The following is a 19539-nucleotide window of genomic DNA, read 5'->3' as shown; positions in this document are numbered from 1 at the left end:
TTCAAGATGAATCTTCAATGTGTATATATTTCAACACAAGCGCAATAAAATACCAGCTCTGAGACATACGTCTCCCTCTCTTTCGTAGCTATACTATCTTCTGACTAAACTTCACTTTCCTTCCACTATTTATAACGTACCGTTACATAAATATAACTCACTGTTATGAAAATAAAAAAGAATTCATAGAGAATTCTCTACCTTATGTTCTCCTTTTCCAAAATTACATAAAATACTCTAGCCAATCAAGGCTCAGGACTGACTTATATAAGTTATATTATTTCTAATCTTGGGGTGGATATTAAAGGATACATAGAAAAACTACTTGGAACCAATCATCTCACAGGACCACCTTACATAAGCATTGGGAGGCGTCTTTAAAGAAATACATAACGAAACTTCTTTGGACCAATCACATCATAACTTAAGTTGTTCGTTGTCTGGAGACGGATACAAAAAGTAACAAAGAATAACCACTTCTGGCCAATGATACTAAAGGGCTATCTTACATAAGTGTCTGGAAATGAACTAAAGTTTTGTAAAGAGAAACTTTTCCTGACCGATCACAGTTTAGTACTTTCTTTCATAAACTGTGTTTTTCCAGACAGGGGTAATGAATGTTTATCCCTCCCTTGACGTTTGTATCAAGGACAAAGACTCCTGCAGTAGCAGAAAAGACCCTGGCCTATTTTGAGCCATGGCCTGAAGACTTGAAGCCATATGAACGTAATTCCTGGCATTAGGAGTTTCACATGCCTACTTAAATCTTAGGTACACACCTATATCCTATACAAAAAAATATAATTTAACTGTGAAGACTGCTTCGTCACGCAAGACAAAAAGAAAGAGGAGAAAAATAAAATTATTGAAAGGGGTAAGGGGTGAAAAAAGCGTGAATTATGATATCATACAGTAATGTTGAACACCATTTGTTGAACATTGTGCCGAAATCTATCACAAACATTTCATTTTATTTGCAAACTTTCGCTCGCCCTCGACTGATGTACCCCTAATTCGTTTTGTTCCCTTAATTAAACCCCACTGGTCAAGATGTATACCCACTGACACCAACATAACAAAAAAAAATCCAGTTTAATCCTCCACAGAGGATAACATCCGTCCAATGATTTAACGTACATTATGGGGGGGGGGCACGAACCCATTTTCACGACCATGGGAAAATGAAGGTTAATAAGAAAGAAATGAAAGGAAACTCTTGTCCGTCCGCATCTCGAATATTGTACTGTGTCTTGGAATCCACGCTTTGTAACTGATGACCGTAAAATTGAGGCAGTGCAGAGGAGAGCTACAAAAATGGTTTCTGGTATTATATGTCTTTTTTAACCTACACTGAAAGATTGAAAAAGCTTCAACTCTTCTCTCTTCACTACCGACGTGAAAGGGCCGATATGATTCAAGTTTACAAGATACTTAATGGCTTAGACAGACTTGCTCCAGATTACTTTTTCGAAAGATCTCTCTATGGTACAACTCGTGGTCACTCTTTGAAGCTTTTTAGCACACATCGGAGACTCAATGTTAGAAGTAGCTACTTCAGCATACGTATTATTACTTCATGGAATGCCTTGCCTGAATCACTTATCTCTGCATGTAATATTGTCGCTTTCAAAAATGGCTTGGACAAATTTTGGCAAAGCAAACAGTTCTATGTACCATGACGACATCCACGCACACACGCATCATGTATCAGTTTTTGCAATTTTATCCGTTATGACTGTTGACGACCGGGAGATCTACAGGTTTACCTCACTCCCGTATACCAGATGATGAGATGATGATGATGAAACATAATATTATATTATTTTCTGAATATTATGCCCAGGATAATACAATTTTTGTATTAAAGAAGTCACAATTTTTGCTTGCTCGCTCACGGTATTCCAGTTACTTTGCCCCAAATACTTTCTCTGCCTCTGCCCCCCTCAAACTTTTGCTAGCCAGGCCTATACCTGAAAGGGGGAGCAAGAGACGAAACGGACGGCGGAAAGGTTTTGAAAGTGGGGAGCTGACCATGCATTACATTAGATGGTAATCTTTACGTTTTTGTACACGGTTTTAGAAAAAAAAGCGGGACTGAAGTCCCCCCCCCCCCCCCTGTTTCCGCGGCCTATACTGTATAAAAGAAGGCGAGAAGATCGGAGAAGTATTTCTCGTAATCTCGTTTCACAAAACGCCCTCAGCGTTGGCAGCAAGGAAATTTCATAGGTGCAGTGGAGTCGATTCCGAGAGAGTTGCCAGTTGGGTGCTCAGAGTTATCATTATTTTTTGTAAAACGTAAGTTATCAATTAAATATTAATTCCCCTTTTCATTATTTTATCATATCATTGATATTGCCCTCATAGTTTGTTAGTCATTTCATTCAAGTATTGTACTTAACTTCAGTCTTTTACTGTCTGTGACTGTTTGATGAGTGAAGTCGAGAGAGAGCAATGAAAAATAGACTGTCATTTGATTCGTGCATCGACAGTGCGTGTGGGGTGAGTTAGGCTGAGCGCTCGAGCGATTTCTGCACTGCACAATGACTTCGTTGTGAATTGTAATTTGTATGGTAGTGGATCGTACCCGGGGGGGGGGCCACTTCCATTCACAAATGGATACCATGCGCCACCATGGGGTCTCGAAAAGCACCCTAAACACGTAATTTCCATATTCTGAAAATGCACCCCTTAACAGTGGCGTGTGAAACCCTACCCTTAACCACTCACACATTGTACGAGGTTAGTATGTACTAACCTCGTACAATAGACCGTGTTTGACCCTGGATTTCGAAGTAGTCGGCAAACATCGCTTCATTGCTGAAGTAATATTTGCCGAAGCTCCTCGCTACGCACCGGGGCTCTTGCCGGTAAGTAGCAAGAGTTTGTTGAATATAAAAATAATAATAAAATAATAATCCGATAAAAAAAGCACATTTTGCTTACCTCGGCCTCGAAAGTGACTTCGCTTGTCTCTCCCACGGAAATACAAGGAAGCCCGTTGGTGGCGCTAATAATTTCACAACCTTGATTCAGCTCCTCGGTAATTTTATAACTGTATCTAAATTCTTTGAATGCGCAATCCTCATGATTAATTTACTAATTATGGGCACCAATTAATGAAATGCCTTCAAAAAACATAATTAATGATTATTATTGGTGATGATAACACTCATTTGCATTAATTTAAAAAGATGACTGATAAAAAAAAAAAGAAAATAATATACGTGCCTGGAAAGAAACCAGCAGTACAAGCTTTGACGAACGTCAATAATACGTATACGGTATACCAAAGTCTATACAATGAAAAGATTGGACACTTCACGGACTTTGCGTAATGCCTTGCGTCGATATGCGTGTAAAATAGTGTAGGTGCCTATTCTTTCCCTTGTCGTGTCTTTGATATGAATATAAATCGCGCGCCCTCTTCAGGAGAAAATTGATATCAACGCTGACTGATTTCTATCTCCATAAAATCTTCACTAAAGATCAAGAAAATATACATATTTTTAGAAAGAAACTTCAAGGAGAAGTCACGGAAGGATCTAAATTATTTGGTAAGTGTCATAGCAGGATGTGGAATATTTATTTATACATAATATTTTATGTGGGCAAAAGCCCACTGTATTTTCGAAGTGTAGTGGTGTGTCGCGTGCGTATGACTGATAATCCTTCGCTCGCGAGACGATATGAACCCATGGGTGACTCTTAACAAGTATTGGAAACAAAACGATATACTCAGTTGGCAAATATTCCCTGAAATGAACCCCTAAACAAGTACAGGAATGTTTTATTGTTACGGGTCCTTCGGTCGTCGGCTTTACTTTGGTTTAGTACGACCACATCTACACCTCGCGCAAATCGGACTCTAATCACGAAGTGTTGGGGCAAAAAGGACATCCTTTATAAAACATTTGAATTTTGTTTTATCATCCCCGCAAATTCGACCCTAAACACGTAATTTTCCGAGCGAAATAGATACCCTTTTTTCATTATTTTTGTGTTTTTGACACCCTTATCAGTATCACGTCACGTACGTAACGTGACCTATCGTGAAAAAGACATCCTTTTTACATGTTTTTTTGGTCGTGCATGGTATCCACTCGTCAATGTAAGTGGCCCCTCCGGGGGATCGTATTACCGAACACTTCATGAATTCAATCATATCAAACAAATTATTCTCATGAAATCACCAAACTTTCACCATGAATACACAATTACGGTACGTACAAAATATGAATACAGATTGTAGGCCTATGTAAAACTTTTGCTGAAATTTTTTCCTTTTTTACGATATTTAGCTTCCAATGGGACCCCTCTTCGCATGTGAAATATTTTGGTCGCTTGAAAAAGGTATCGTCTTAGGCCTACCAAATGTGTGTTTTCTATGGAAAAATTTTGAGAAAACAACAAAATCACTGATGAGCCTCATCGTGATCGTGTCAACATGCTCTAGATTATATACAACATTACCCTTCTTTAGATGATACGACCTTGGAGGGCAATTTGACACCTTGTTAACAGGACCGAAAGTTAAAACTTTGCACTTCTCAGGATGGAAGTTTAAGAGCCACTTATCACATCAATACTGTAATACATGAAGATCGTCTTGTAACTGAGAAGAATCACGATCGCAAGTAATCTCACTAAGAATCTTAGTGTCATCTGCAAAAAGTACACAACACTCGTAACACAGTCAGGTAAATTGTTAACATATAAGACAAAGAGAATGGGACCCAAAACACTTCCATGAGGAATCCCACTGGTTACTGGTGCCCAAGACGAAACACTACCATTAACAATTACCTGCTATGAACGTCCTGCCAAAAAACTTTGGACCCAGCTAAGGACACAACCACAGATGTCATGACTCTCAACCTTGTTTATCAACCGCATGTGTGGAACCTGGTCAAAAGCTTTCATAAAGTCCATATAAATTACATCTACCTGACCATTTGAGTCAGACACCTCAATAATCTTGTCCAACATAGTAAGCAATTGAAGATGATGCGCACGTTCGGTAATACAAGGCCGGTCGGTAATACAATCACTCACTATACAAGTGTAGTTCAAATCAAAGCCAACACCAGCTTTATCTCTAGCCTTGAGGACTCCGTGATGATTTTTTAAAAATACTTTGACATATATTAAGAAAAAAACATCATGGAGTCCTCAAGGCTACATGTAGTTATCTCAGTGTCACCAAGGAGAGAAGTGAAAAAAAAGAACTAAAAAAAAAGACTTGGAAAATTTTCTCATATTGCATATGGTCTATGCCTAGTCTAGCCTTGGCTTGAGGACTCCATGATATTTTTTTTCATTTTGACATATACTTCTTCAGACATGGAACCGTGAACCGCCGGCCATACATGTATATGTGTAAGAGACACATGTAAAGAAAGTAGAGGGTGAAATCGGTTTGTTGGGGTGAATTTTATGTATCTATGAACCTTCATGTGCCCAATGCATATAATATAAAAGGATACAAATTAATTCACTATAAATGGTAAAAATCAGACATTTCTTTAATACCAGACCGATCTCCTGTAGATCCCTCAATCCGTTTGTCATTGCATCGTCCACTACTTTTCATTTTTTGGGGTCATGTCTTCAACTTCTAGTAAATGAATTAATCTAGTTCTAGTAAATGAGTTAACTGGACAGACAATGATCTCAGTTGGAGAGCTGCAGTATCCAGTGGATACACAGAAAAGTGGTTTGATAGGAATATATAGAAAGCCAAGGATCGACATAAAGAGCTGGGGTGGTATTCTGAGATCCATTTTATCTCGGATAAAATAAAGTATTTTATCTCCGTTAAAATCAGTGAGATAAAATACTGTTAAAATCTCTCCGAATTGGTATTCTGAGAACAATTATATCTTCATTTTATCTCGTAAGACACACCTATTTTTTAATCAATATCCAATTAGAAACACGCTTTTGTAGCTCCCTCATATCACTCAACCAATGGAAATCCATTCCGCTAGGAAGTGTGGCGAAGAGTGAGATTGCGTCAATTTATTTACTTCAAATACGCTTGCACTATACGCTTGCGCATCTTTACAGAGATTTCTTTTTAACAAAAATGAGAATACTCTCATCTTTTTTTTGAAGTCTATATCGCATCTTTTCAAGCATCATTTCAAAGACAATATTAGTCAAGAAAAGTCTTATGAAATACTTCCTTATTGTACAGGAATAACTTTAAGGTGTTGTTCTCAAAAATATAATTTTTCTTAATTTTCATGCCAACATTTGGAGTTAATTCACCTAGAAATATTGACAAAATAATGTCGTGGAGATAAAATAGCCCCTACCCTCTTTAAATTAAAGTTTTTTATATTTTTTCTTCAAGGTACATGTAACTTGGGCAAAGCACATCACCCATGCTGCAATGGCCAGATACACGATGGGTATGTCTACGCAGCCACTGCTTTGTTGCGTATCATCATAGATACGCAAGAAGATAAAATTTATATGCAAGATAGAATTTTAGATTTTATCTGAGAGATAAAATGTCATCTCAGAATACCAATTTCATTTTAAGAGATGAAATAAAATATTTTAAAGATAAAATGACCTCAGAATACCGCCCCCGGTCTCGGAAAGGATGGGCGACAATCATACAATGTGTCACAAGACTGTTTTATTGCTATTCGCCAACAAATAACAAATATGACATCAAAACAAAGTTTATGCAAGATGCAACATACAGTGAAAAGTAGAGAAGGTGGGGAGCTGAAGAAACCGATGTTTTGTGTTAGGATTTAAACCAATAAAGTATCTAGCTGCAACAGCATGTGATACAGGAGTTACATATGTATTCGCAAGATCTACATTATCTTGCTGATATAGTAGGGAGAGGGAGGAGGAAGACAAACCTTTTCCTTTCCACCATATAAAGGGTACATTCTCTTATGAGATGGGTTACAGTCTCATCCTTGATGTTTAGCAATAATAGCAGATGCTAAGTGGTGCTTTGCAAACTTAATAGACACCACATTTTGTCTCTCCAACTCTATTTTCATTTTGAAGATCATGATTATGATCTTGATGTTGATGAAGATGATGATGTTGATGATGATGATCATGGTGATCATGATTGTTATTGATCATGATGTATGTTGTACTAGCAAGGTGATCACAATTATGATATTATTTGATCATTACTGTTATAATCATTGTCATGATCACCATTATCATCATGACATCAATATGAATATTCATCAAAAATCAAAATTATCACCATCATGATCGATGGTCATGAGAATCTCTATCATTTCCCAGCTGTACATGTACATACATGTATGTTCACTATGGTTTACTTTAAGTTACATGTACATTATCCATCATCAGAGTATCCCTTGAATATTTTGTTTCATCATCGCATGTATTTCATTACTTTGTTTATTCTTGTTTTTTAATATGATCGTGATCATAAAAATTGATAACTGATGATTTATGATATTTGAATTAGAGCAACAAGGTATTATTCACCTTTTATTCACCTGTAGTATAAGCACAAGTTGTTCAATATATTACCCAAGTCCAAGTGTCAACAAACTTTCCAACAGTATTATATTCATAGATACATGTATCTGTCATAATGATAGTAACACAGTATGAAAATCCAAATGTTTTTTTTTTACAACTTTTCAGAGGTTGATAATCTCAAAATGTCCCATAGTATGTGAGATGTTAGATTTGCCTAAAAAAAAACGGGTGTGTATTTTGACCAGGTTTTTGTTATTTTCCTTTCGAATTCTGTTCGTTAGAATGTTGCAAACAGCTATTGTGAGTCACAATAAAATTTGGATGCATTCATTCTTCTACAGAAAATGTGGGCGCTGTACTCTATAAAATCAAGAATCAATCCACAGTGTACATGTGTCATAATCATCTAATGCACTGTAGATTTAACTTGTGAACTTCACGAACCACAGGGCTTAAACCAGGGTTATCAAAGGTTATACCTGTACATGTAACTCTGGATGCCCTGTTGACTGGCATTGATCCTCCCTCCTCCCTCTAATTGGCCTTGATTATCCCACTTGTACCACAATATGCCTGATGGAGTAGTGGCATTGCCATAGAATTATTCAAATTGAAGACCTGGAACCAGTGATGCTGTCAATTGTTAATGGATTTAAAATTGAATTATTTGTTTGATCATTTGCTTCTTGATCAATTGATTTTATGTAATGTATTCCAGGGGGGGGGGTCAGTCAAATATATTGCTGATCTTGTGTGACCAAAAAAACATGTTTAAAGGGGTGGGTTTTTCTTCAGTTTTGGACGTTGGCCGTGCATGCACTCGTTATTAAAGGGTACAAAAACACTGATTTTCAAGAAAAAGGATGGTTTTGAAAGACTGGTCAATGGTCAATCGCGGGGTCAAATGTATTTAGGGTATTTTTTTTCCAAAGCTTTTTTTTAGACTAGCCAAACGTGTTTAGGATATTTTTTTCTGTGAGATCATATTCTGGAGACAACTTGTTTAGGGGCCAAATTATGTCAAAATAAAGCCCACAAAAAACTTGTTAAGGGGGTAATTTTGCACACAGAGACAAAAACTTGTTTAGGGGCTGTTTTTGATTTGACTGCTCCCCCAGGGAATGTACATGTACTGCAGTGTTTTTGTTTAATGTTCTTGTTGATCAGTTCCTTTTAATCTTGTAGACTTGTAACATTTACATGTACTTGTAATAGTTGTTTTGGGGGATCAATTTTTGAACTGTAGAAAAATGGGGTAGAAGTATTGTTGTTTGTTTGGAATTGTGATGTTTATTATAACTCAAATATATCGGCTTTATGGCAATATAAACATGCTAATAATATTTTTCTGATTTATATGCTAATATTGCTACATGTAGATAAAGTCTACTATCTTGTGTTTCTCTTCATAAATGCTATCAGGCTTATCTTTTTTTGTCTAACACAGAAAAAAGAAAATCTGGTCAGTTGCATTTCTGCGAACTTTAAGCCTTTTCACACGTGAATCTTACATTATCATTGTAATGATGATTGCAATTCGTCTTTAGAATCATCGGACCTTTCACACAGAAAATTTGTTTTGTAATTTGAGTGAAAATGAAGTGGAACTCACCTCTGGAGTGGAATTTGAATTCATGATTGTGATTAGCATTATTGATTCTAGTTTGGTTTCCCACGTGCTAAAAATTGGTTATTAGCCTTATTTTTCACTGGAATCATTCAAATTACAATATTTTTTTAACCTGTGAAAGGGCTGTTTGTCACTTTTTTAAGCACAAGGTGTTGTTTGCATATATGCCATTAATTTTTACTTCTTTTGCTTAGTCTTTTTCAAGCACAAGGTTTTGTTTGCATATTAACATGAATTTTTACTTCTTTTGCTTAGTCTTTTTCAAGCACAAGGTGTTGTTTGCATATTAACATGAATTTTTACTTTTTTTGCTTAGTCTTTTTCAAGCACAACGTGATGTTTGCATATTAAACATGAATTTTTACTTCTTTTGCTTAGTCTTTTTCAAACACAAGGTGATGTTTGCATATTAACATGATTTTTTACTTCTTTTGCTTAATCTTTTTCAAGCACAAGGTGATGTTTGCCTATTAACATGAATTTTTACTTCTTTTGAACACTATAATTGATTAAAACGGATGTTTATGGGGGGGGGGGGGGAGTAGTGCACAAAGCTTAAAATTTTGGAATTAATCCAATACCTTTACATGTTATTGCTCTCCCATACAGATAATTTTATCAGCAACCCACACGTAGGTTTCCCTTCAAGATTGCCCTTTACTGGAAGTGCAAGTCCATTAGGCGATTAGCTGATCTCCAAGGATTAGTACATGGGATTATGCAGGTCTAAATGATTATCGATGCATCATGAACCTTGAATCATAGCAAGATCAACGACAGACAAGCACAAGCCTTCAAGCAGTATGTACAGTACATCACAGGCATTGCTTTGCTGAATTTGCACATGTAGACTCTGTACACTTCCACAGATGTAAGTACTTAATTGCATTTAAGAAATGAATTTTTTGGTGTTGTAATTTGGAAAACATTCTATTGCATGCTCATGGAAATGACTGAATATTAAAAATATTAATGTTGCATGTCTATGAAGTGCTACTGCTCAAAGTGTATTGATCTCCTATTTGTTAGTCCGTATTCACATTCTCTTTTGTGGACTGATTCAGTTGAAACCAGTCCAGCACAAGTGTTAACATTCAAAAAGCCCCAAAGTAATCCAAGAAACCATCCTCGGAACTGATGCAGGTCAGGTTTTATGAAAATCTACCGGTATCAAAGAATATAGAGTTAGGAATTTTCAAAGTATTGAATTGTGACGTCATCTGTGAACAACTGGCCTACATGTACAACATATTCATACAATATTGACTACATGTAGCTTTGAGGGGAACATCAAATATATTGACAGCAAAAGAATCATATTGCCCCTAGTCTTTAGACGAGGGCAATATGGTTCTTTCAAATTCAAGGGCAATGGTTTTACTGTTCTGCGAAAGAAGAGCCAGTCAATATTCATTATCATCCAAATCAGATATCTAGAGCAAAAATCATGAAAATGAAGGTATTTCTATTGTGTTATGTTTATATTAGGGTCTAGGCTCTGCACTTTACTATTATGACTTTCGTAAGCGCCCGGATACAGCGTTGTCTTTAATTATGACCTAGATTGTTGTTGCACAGATCAGTATAAAACGTATTTCTGTACACGCATCCTAAATGCCCAGATGTGAGACAAGGGAAAATTTATTTAAAACAGTTTATTTCAACAAGGGTGTCTATAACGGCTGAAAAGCCAAATTGCATTACCCTTTACAATCATTTACATAAAAATAAAATCAATATCAAAAGAAAAGACTCAATTTGCACAAATTCTACATGTACATCATGCGAAATATCAAAACACATAGAAAGGTTGTTAATCACGTTGGGGGTGCATGTAAAATAACGACATTTATCCCCATCATGATAAACCAAAATTGAAATTGAAAATACATGCTGCCAAATAACATAAAAACAATGAATTCTGTCGAACCAGAAATTAGCATGGAAGAGATGGGAATAAAGAAAAGACCAAAAAAAATTGGAAGAGAGAGAGGGGAAAAGAGAAAAAATACAAAGGTATTCCCCTTAAAGTCTTCCTCTTTTGCAGTTTTGTACAGTCATAGAAATTGCTGGAGACACTGTATACTGTACATGGTAGTAGTAGCATTTTTCAGATGCTCAGATGAATTACATAAATGTACATGGAGCTAATAGCTACTCTGTATACACTTCTATAATTGTTGCTGGATTTGAATGATTACATTTTCAGCTGACAAAGTGACCTTTGACCTCCAAGGAGGTGTAATGCCGATCTACCACGAGAAGCAGCGTTGGGAGCTGTGTGCTCTCCATGCCCTCAATAATGTGTTCCAGGATGCCAAGGCTTTCAATAAACAATCCATGGACGAGCTCTGCCAGAGGTATGTCTGATATGGCAATTAGGAACATTTTTTAGATTTTTGTCATTTCTTCATGTCTTATTTTCCAAAATATTTGTACTACATGCCGGTACATGTACACTGCATTTCAGTTATTGAAAATGTATGGGTACACTCAGTCTGTTCTATTGAAAACAATTGTATTTCAAATTCCATAGGAAAAATTGAAAATATTCATTGTTTGAAAATCAAAAGTAAGGATATTCATGATGTGTGTGGAATCAATGACTTAAATCATTAGATGAATACAATTTAAGAACAAATTCATGAAATGAAAAAAAGAAAGTTGCTGTCGCATAAAACCTCTTTTTGTAAACATTTGTCAGTAGACATTAGATTCTGACTATCTTAAGCTGGTGAAATAGGGTATTTTAAAAGAAATGATTATTTTACATGTACATGTAAGTATACTCAGTATTTTGAATGAGTTACAAATGCCAGCAACTTCCTTTCTCTTTTCTTCTTTGTCCTTTTCAAAGGGCATATACATGGAGGGACAAATATCAGCCTTAATATGCACCATTTGTAATAAGCATGGTATACAGGTGTAATTATTATTCATGAAGACGGGTCCCGTAATTAACCTTGACTGGTATAAATATTTTTCTTCTGTGGGAGAGGGGATATCAATTGGGCAATTCCATAGAATATGTACATCCAACCCCCTATACATGTATGTGAAACCTTCATGAAATTTTCTGTCTCTTAATTCTTGTTCTTTTGACAGTCTGTAATGTTCTTAAAGAACCATGAATTGGTCAGTTTATGAAGTGAAGTAAGACTGGAGAAAAATGGGGGTCGGACGTATAGAAGAGTTGATTATTTTATGGAATCGCCCAATTGTTAAACTGACATTTGCAATGCATATATTTATTCTCACCTCAGGGAACGTGTGTACTGCAATGTGTATCAAAAAAGCATTTATAGCCAATCACAGAAGTTAAAATTTCACGTTAATCATGCTCAGTGTGGCAAAATCATCAATATTCATGAGCTGTGCGGTAGTCCGGGGTTAAGGCGTTAACTGTTGCTATCAAGCAAATAGTATTGGGTTAAGAAAGACAGTGTGAAACCAAAAATAGATATCATGGGGTAAAGGATAGTCTGGAATTAATGATACGGTTAAGGAAATGCAATGTGAAAAGCATATAGAAATTAAAGTGTCTCACTACTTCAGACTCTATATTGTGCACTGTACAAACTGTGATTGGAATCAATATGTACAAAGCCATATAAAGGTAAACAAGACTATTTAATAAGATGTGAATGGAAATCATTCATCTTTTTTCAATCAGTCTTTCTCTTTTCAAATTCAACATATAACCATTTTTTTCTGTGATAAAAAACCTTTAAAACTCCTGTGAGAACCTAAAATTTTCAAGTTACGTACATTTCAAGCCCTTTTTAATTAAAAGTTTTGGTAATCATCTATAAAAAGTGCCCGTTACTTTATAAAAGGATGTAGTTTTTGCCCTACATGTAAAACTACATGTACATGTACTTTTTGCCCTAAAACTACATGTGCTTGTTTTAGGGTCTGATTTGAGCGAGGTGGGGCGGTATTGAACCCAATGTAAGTAATTAAAATATTTTTGTACTTGTTTAGGGGGTCAATTCAGGGATACTTGTCAAGGGTACCATTTTGTTTCCAATATAGAGAAGGGATTCACATGTCAATACTTGTTAAGGGGTGCATTTTTTAGAACATGAAAAATACTTGTTTAGGGTGCTTTTCGAGGTTACACTTCGTAATTCTTAAGGTTCTTTATTCCGAAGGTTCGTAATTTCGAAACACATAAATTGCCTATACCTCGATGTTCGTAAATCCGAAAACGAAAAAGGGTTCGTTAATCCGAACACTTGTGGCGTAATTCCGAAGGTTCGTTAATCCGAAAATGAAATGAGGTTCGTAATTCCGAAGGTTCGTAGATCTGAAAATGAAATGAGGTTCGTAATTCCGAAGGTTCGTTAGTCCGAAAACGAACCACATTTCTTTTTCGGATAAACGAACCTTCGGAATAAAGAACCTTATTTCGTTTTCAGATTAACGAACCTTCGGATTAACGAACCTTCGGAATTACGAATGTGTACGGCATTTTGAAAGCGTATGGTCACGCATGGTATCCACTCGTCGGTGGAAGTGCCCCACCCCCCCCCTGGAAAATCTTCATTGTATATCAAGAGGATAGGACATGACTATATGTACATTGTATGTACATGTATGTTTTAAATGTTTAAATAGCACCAGCCTCATGTATGGTTTTCATCACGACTGGTTTTCATATCATACAAACAGACACACAACTTATTTTGGTTTTGGTATGTTAGGTTTGTATTGAAGGTCTGCAATTTTTATGTTATGAGTCATGCATGGTTTTGGTTCAAGTTGGGTCTAGTCTACTCACTAAAGCTTTTTAATTTTTTTCCTGTTGATGGCAGCTTATCGCCCGGTACGGTACTGAACCCACACAAGAGCATGCTGGGACTGGGTAACTATGATGTGAATGTCATCATGGCTGCTGTTCAGAGGAGAGAATGCGAAGCAGTTTGGTGGGATAAAAGAAGGTCAGATAGAGTTCATGATATTAAGTTTCATACAATTTATCCATTTATTAATATATTTATATTTCTTCAATTTCACAAACGGTATAAATAAATGCCATTTCTTCTTTTTTTTTTGGGGGGGGGAATAATTTTATTACTCAACCATATATATGACACTCTATCCTAGTGTGCTAGAGTAGGGAACCACAGTACATTGCTACATATATCATACCCCCTCCATTCGACATCCTATTGATATACATATACTACATGTGTATACATGTTTCTATTTTTTTTTAATATCTTCTATTAACAATTCAACAAAAAAAGCAGTTGGTCTTGAATTTCCTGTTCTAAAAAATGCAAATGTTCCCAACTTCCCATGCTTCATGCTTAACTGTTTCTAGAGTTCATTGAATAATTTAGTCCAACCTGAAAAAAATGGCTGTATCAACATATAATAAATTTGAGAATGATGTTATTGAGGATATCATGATGGTAAAAGCGGTATCTGCCTTTTCCAGCCTGCTACTTCCTGTTATACTGCTTTGCTCTAAAATCTCTTTATTTTTTGTCTTAATCACTTTGTCATAAATTTTGTTGCTGGTTGGTTTCCGTTCAAGGGATTCTTGCTCAGTAAAAGTATCATAATGTTTTAATGAAATATTTTTATCATGCATGTACTGTGCCTTCTTTTTTTTCTAGTTATGTTTCTGATCACTCCATTCTTGTGTAAATATGATTTATCGTTAATTTGTTTACGCAATCTTTATAGTGAAATTTGTAACATGTAAAGAATTTGTATGTTGATGATTTATTAATGACTAAATAAATAGACAAAAAAGAAATTGTATTTATATACTGACATTTTTATTTAAAATCCAGGAACATGGCGATGAAATGGTTGTGTGATTTGATTTATTGATTTCTGTTTGACAATTGTACATAATGTGATATCATTGATGTAAATGTTTAATGATATCATTGCATTAAAACATCACAACACCTGTTTAGACTTTCAAGTCTCATTATATCATATATTTTTCATCTTTGATTGTAATTACTCTTCCACCAGGAGTTTGGAACAACTTGAACTGGACAACATCCTGGGTTTCATCATGAACGTACCCTCGCCCATCCAGCTCGGCTTCGTCAGCGTTCCCATCCGCCGCAAGCACTGGATAGCCCTCCGCCACATAGAGGGCGCCTTTTACAATCTGGACTCCAAACTTGGCAAGCCGCAGACGATCGGCGCCACCCCCGCAATATTCCTGGACTTTCTCCGCTCCCAGCTCAAGCAGAAAGGCTGCGAACTCTTGCTGATCGTGGAGAGGGATGTCTGCGAACTACGCACATGGCTGCACGAGCCAACATCTTGATCTTAAGCCAGGATCTTAAATCATCGCTCCGTCATCTCTTGTTGCCATCAAGAAACGGGTGTCGAGATTCCCAGCAATGCACTTCATGCAATCTCAAGCTACTTCAAGCATCGAGCAAATCGTTTGTGTGTTCGATGCATGTCAGTTCCTGTCTTTTACTAGTATATCGTGTAGTTGTGCGTTGACATGTAACAGCCACACTCGGTCTCTGCATTGTATATGCCTATCCTGACCCTGATGTTGAGGTATACTTGCATAGAGGATCTGAGTTGGAGATGGCCACCAAAGCCATCAAGGTTCTACAATGCATAGTCGTCTACAAGATACACTCTGTGGACCCTACTGGACTTCCCCTCATCAAGGTGAAAGTGGAAAAGCGGCAATTTTTGTATTGATATGTATGTATCTTGGCTTATAAGTATATATATGTATTTCAGGCGATGGAACTAAGGACCTAGCATCTATTGCTAAAGGTCATCAGAAAAACATATATATTGATACAAATAAAACTGCCCAAGTCAAATCCTAAGGACCACAGAAATTTATTTGAAATAGAGGATGTAAAATAGCTATAGTTACATTTCCCGGTTTTGAAAATAGGTCGACTTAAATGAATATTCACGTGCCGATGAGGAAATGATAAAGGTTGACTTACAGCAGAGCAGAGTCCGCTGTATAGGATGATCCTGCACGTCATTAATTTCCTCACATATCTACCTGTACATGTTCTTGTACAGGTATGTGAAGAATGTTAATAGGTGGTGAACTTCATTTGACCTTTGTAATGTATCCTGGTGTACAATATTACATCCTTCCCCCTATGCACATTTCAGAATATGAATGAAATGCTATTAAACATTGCTTCAGAAAGTCGGGCATGGTCATGGGGGAGGGGGGTTAGCAAATTTTGAAATCCTGATGGTACAAAAATCGTATTTAAGCAGAGCAGGTAACTATATCATGATACCCTCAAAATGTCATTCTAAAATGCACTAAAAGATGAATTCTGGAACCTAAAATCAGACAATTTTCTGCTGGAAATGGTTTGAATGAAGGTCTAACTGCATTGATGTTACAATCACAAACTGCCAAACTTTTATTTGCAATGCAAGTTGCTCTTGAAGACTAAATGGAGAAGGGGACCTGACCAGTGTATTTGTATTATATTGGATAGATCAGAATGGGATACTAGAGATATTACTTGATTTAGGGCCAAAATTCCATGAATCACAGAGGAGTTGAATATTGGCCCGAACAAGTGGAATATCTATGGTATTCCAAGCTTTCCATTATGATGATTATTATCTATTCCCTAAAACGTAATGCAAGCGAGCAAATCATGTCACTGAACATCACATGCAGATGTAGCCCCACTTCGTAAGAGCAGTTTGATACAAAAAACATGACTTAAATGTGGCTCTTTATGACATTATTTAGTATCACTGCGCACTAAGATGCACATTGCATTTGCGTGCACATTAAACTGTTCAATATGGTACAGTATTGAACAACAATCATTCTTTAGTTTGTACGGGAGATCATCAGATTCCGGTGCTTTGTGCAATAGGCTCTCATACTGCATCTATAGGTAAATGATACACACCAAAGTATGCTGTTTTAATGCATTGTTGAAACACTCTACAATGTACGAAAATGTATACAATATTCCTTGCCAGTTGCTACGGAGAAACATCAAGTGCCACTTGTAAGGAATTCCACATATAGGAAACAAAAGGTTCCCTCAAGAATAGGTTTCTGGACATTAACACCCTACATGGAGCTCCTCCTACTTTGAGATGATGTGACATATCCACACTGAATTTTGGGGGCACAATGTCATACTCAATAAGGTCTGGGGCACAATGCAACTTGGTAAAGGAATGAGGCACAATGTCATCCTGGATGAGGTCCAGGAACAATGTCAATGTGGATGAGGTTGAGGGCACAATGTCAACCTCAATAAAGTCAGGGGCACAATATCAACCTGGATGAGGAATGAGGCACAATGTCATCCTGGATGAGGTCCAGGCACAATGTCAATGTGGATGAGGTCGAGGGCACAATGTCAACCTCAATAAGGTCAGGGGAATAATGTCAACCTCAAAAAGGTGAGGGGCACAATGTCATCCTGGATGAGATCTGGGGCTCCATTTCATGCAGAAAGGGCAATTTACCCCAAAGTTATTTTAAAAAGGTATTTTTTAAAATTGTCCTTGTTGTAAGCCTGGTAAACTTAATAAACCCGTTTAAAATTGCAGTTGGGCTTGGATCAATGCAAAATATGCTTTTGAATGAACTTGGGAGCAGTCCAATATAGGAAATATTATATTTTGTTGCATTTTGGTAATAATGTATGAAACTTTATCCATGTGAATATATTTGTTTAGGTAGATTAACAGGATCATATGTTATACATGTGAGAGTGTAGTCTACACGACCTAGGAGTCATTCTCAGAAAAACATCACAATTCATTCATTGTTCTGACCGCCTTTTGGCCTGCAAGTGTGCAGCTTTTTATCTGTGTTCATTCTTGCGTGAGATGGCCGAGTCGTGATATTTATGAATTGTGACATTTTCTTGAGAATGACCCTATACATGTACGTACGTGCATATTCAGTATATACCAAATTTAATTTTCATGTGTATATTTCTATGTTTGAATATGCCAGAATATTTGTTGACGAATAACGAATAACATAATATTTTTGTGCACAATATTGGCTGTAACTTTTCTACGAATTTCTACAGAAATGTTTGTTATTTTCTAGTATAGGTTATTGCAGATTATCTGTAATTGAGCATTTACATACATATGTGAACAATGAACTTAGAAGGGAGATCCTCAAGAGGCTCTGCTGATCTCTCTGTTTCTCCCTCTCTTTCTCTTTTTCTGTTTCCCTTTTCTTGTTTGAATGCTTCAGTATTTATTACATGGAGCTGTGTAATGTATCATAGTACATATAATTCTATACCTGGGGCCCATCTTACAAAGAATTGCGATTGATCCGATCAATCGCAACTATGGCGAGCCAGCAAAGTCAACATATGAAATGCATGTTTGTTCAAAGATTGTTCTAGATATGAATGTATATCCATAAAGTCATTCATTTCTTGACAATTTGGTGTGTTTTCCTTTGTTTACGAAAAAAATCATGACACTGATGGATTTCAATAGAGTCACGATTGATTGGATCGATCGTAACTCTTTGTAAGATGGGGCCTGGGCTAGGTTGTCAGATTCCTCCAGACAAACAATGTATGCACATCCTCCACTCCCTGGGGAGTGTGACACTAAATTGCATTCTAATCATGCCTGGTGGGCGTTTCATAAATCTCTACGTAAGTTAAGAGTGACTTTAAGAATGACTGGTGATCCTTTCTTGTGGTAAATGGTATATTCATTGGCGATGGTTTAGTGCGAAAGAAAGGTTCACCAGTCGTTCTTAAAGTGGCTCTTCAATTTAATACGAACAGCTTCATGAAATGGCCCCCAGGTTGTTTCCAACATTCTGATGCTAATTTTTAGAGGAAAGAAAAAAATACCTGAAATTTTTTAACAGGTTCATACTGTATTCAACAGATATTCCTAGGGCACCTTGTCAAAAGTCAGAGTCTTTCCCTCAGGTATCGTGCAAGCAACTATCCTTTAAGGCCCTGTTACATTGTTCAGTGCAAGCCTTGGGTGTGACTTGCAGTATTTTGGCCCACATTGACAGTATCTCACTCGCAGTTAACCGCAGAAGCACACGCAAGTCTCATTTGCACGCAGAAAAGTTTTGAACATGCTCAAAACTTTGTTGCGGGTAATCACTCGCAACTCACCTGCAAGGCTTGCACGGAACAATGTGACAGGGTCGTAGTAACCATAGATAAAACAAAGGAGACTGCAAGAAAGTCACAAGACGCATAGTGGGATTCCTGCTAAAACATAAGATCCCGGTACAGACTTTTGACAAGTTACCATATACATTGTAGTATCGATTTAATCACAATTTCAAAAGGGAACACATTTTCTTGCCTTTAATATGACATAGTTGTGTTGCGACAACTCATAAAAAGCGGTCTTTTATGTGAAGTGTAATACAGTAAGATTGGTAGTACCTGTCATAAGCT

The 19539-nt window shown here is 36.7% G+C and overlaps 1 protein-coding gene across 1 annotated transcript; it reads left to right on the top strand.

The window, feature by feature from the left end:
• The first annotated feature begins 2238 nt into the window (after nucleotides 1–2238).
• LOC121422611 (josephin-2-like) lies at nucleotides 2239–17666 on the top strand. Its single transcript, XM_041617768.1, has 5 exons — nucleotides 2239–2295; nucleotides 9734–9995; nucleotides 11334–11484; nucleotides 13942–14067; nucleotides 15122–17666. The coding sequence occupies exons 3-5, from the start codon at nucleotides 11369–11371 to the stop codon at nucleotides 15423–15425; spliced, it is 546 nt and encodes a 181-aa protein (XP_041473702.1). The 5' UTR covers nucleotides 2239–2295; nucleotides 9734–9995; nucleotides 11334–11368; the 3' UTR covers nucleotides 15426–17666.
• The last annotated feature ends 1873 nt before the right edge of the window (nucleotides 17667–19539 follow it).

This window comes from Lytechinus variegatus, chromosome 10 (assembly GCF_018143015.1).
Source record: "Lytechinus variegatus isolate NC3 chromosome 10, Lvar_3.0, whole genome shotgun sequence".
Classification (NCBI taxonomy): Eukaryota; Metazoa; Echinodermata; class Echinoidea; order Temnopleuroida; family Toxopneustidae; genus Lytechinus; species Lytechinus variegatus.
Note: the sequence above shows the minus strand (reverse complement) of the source record. Positions and strands in the feature narration are given on the sequence as shown.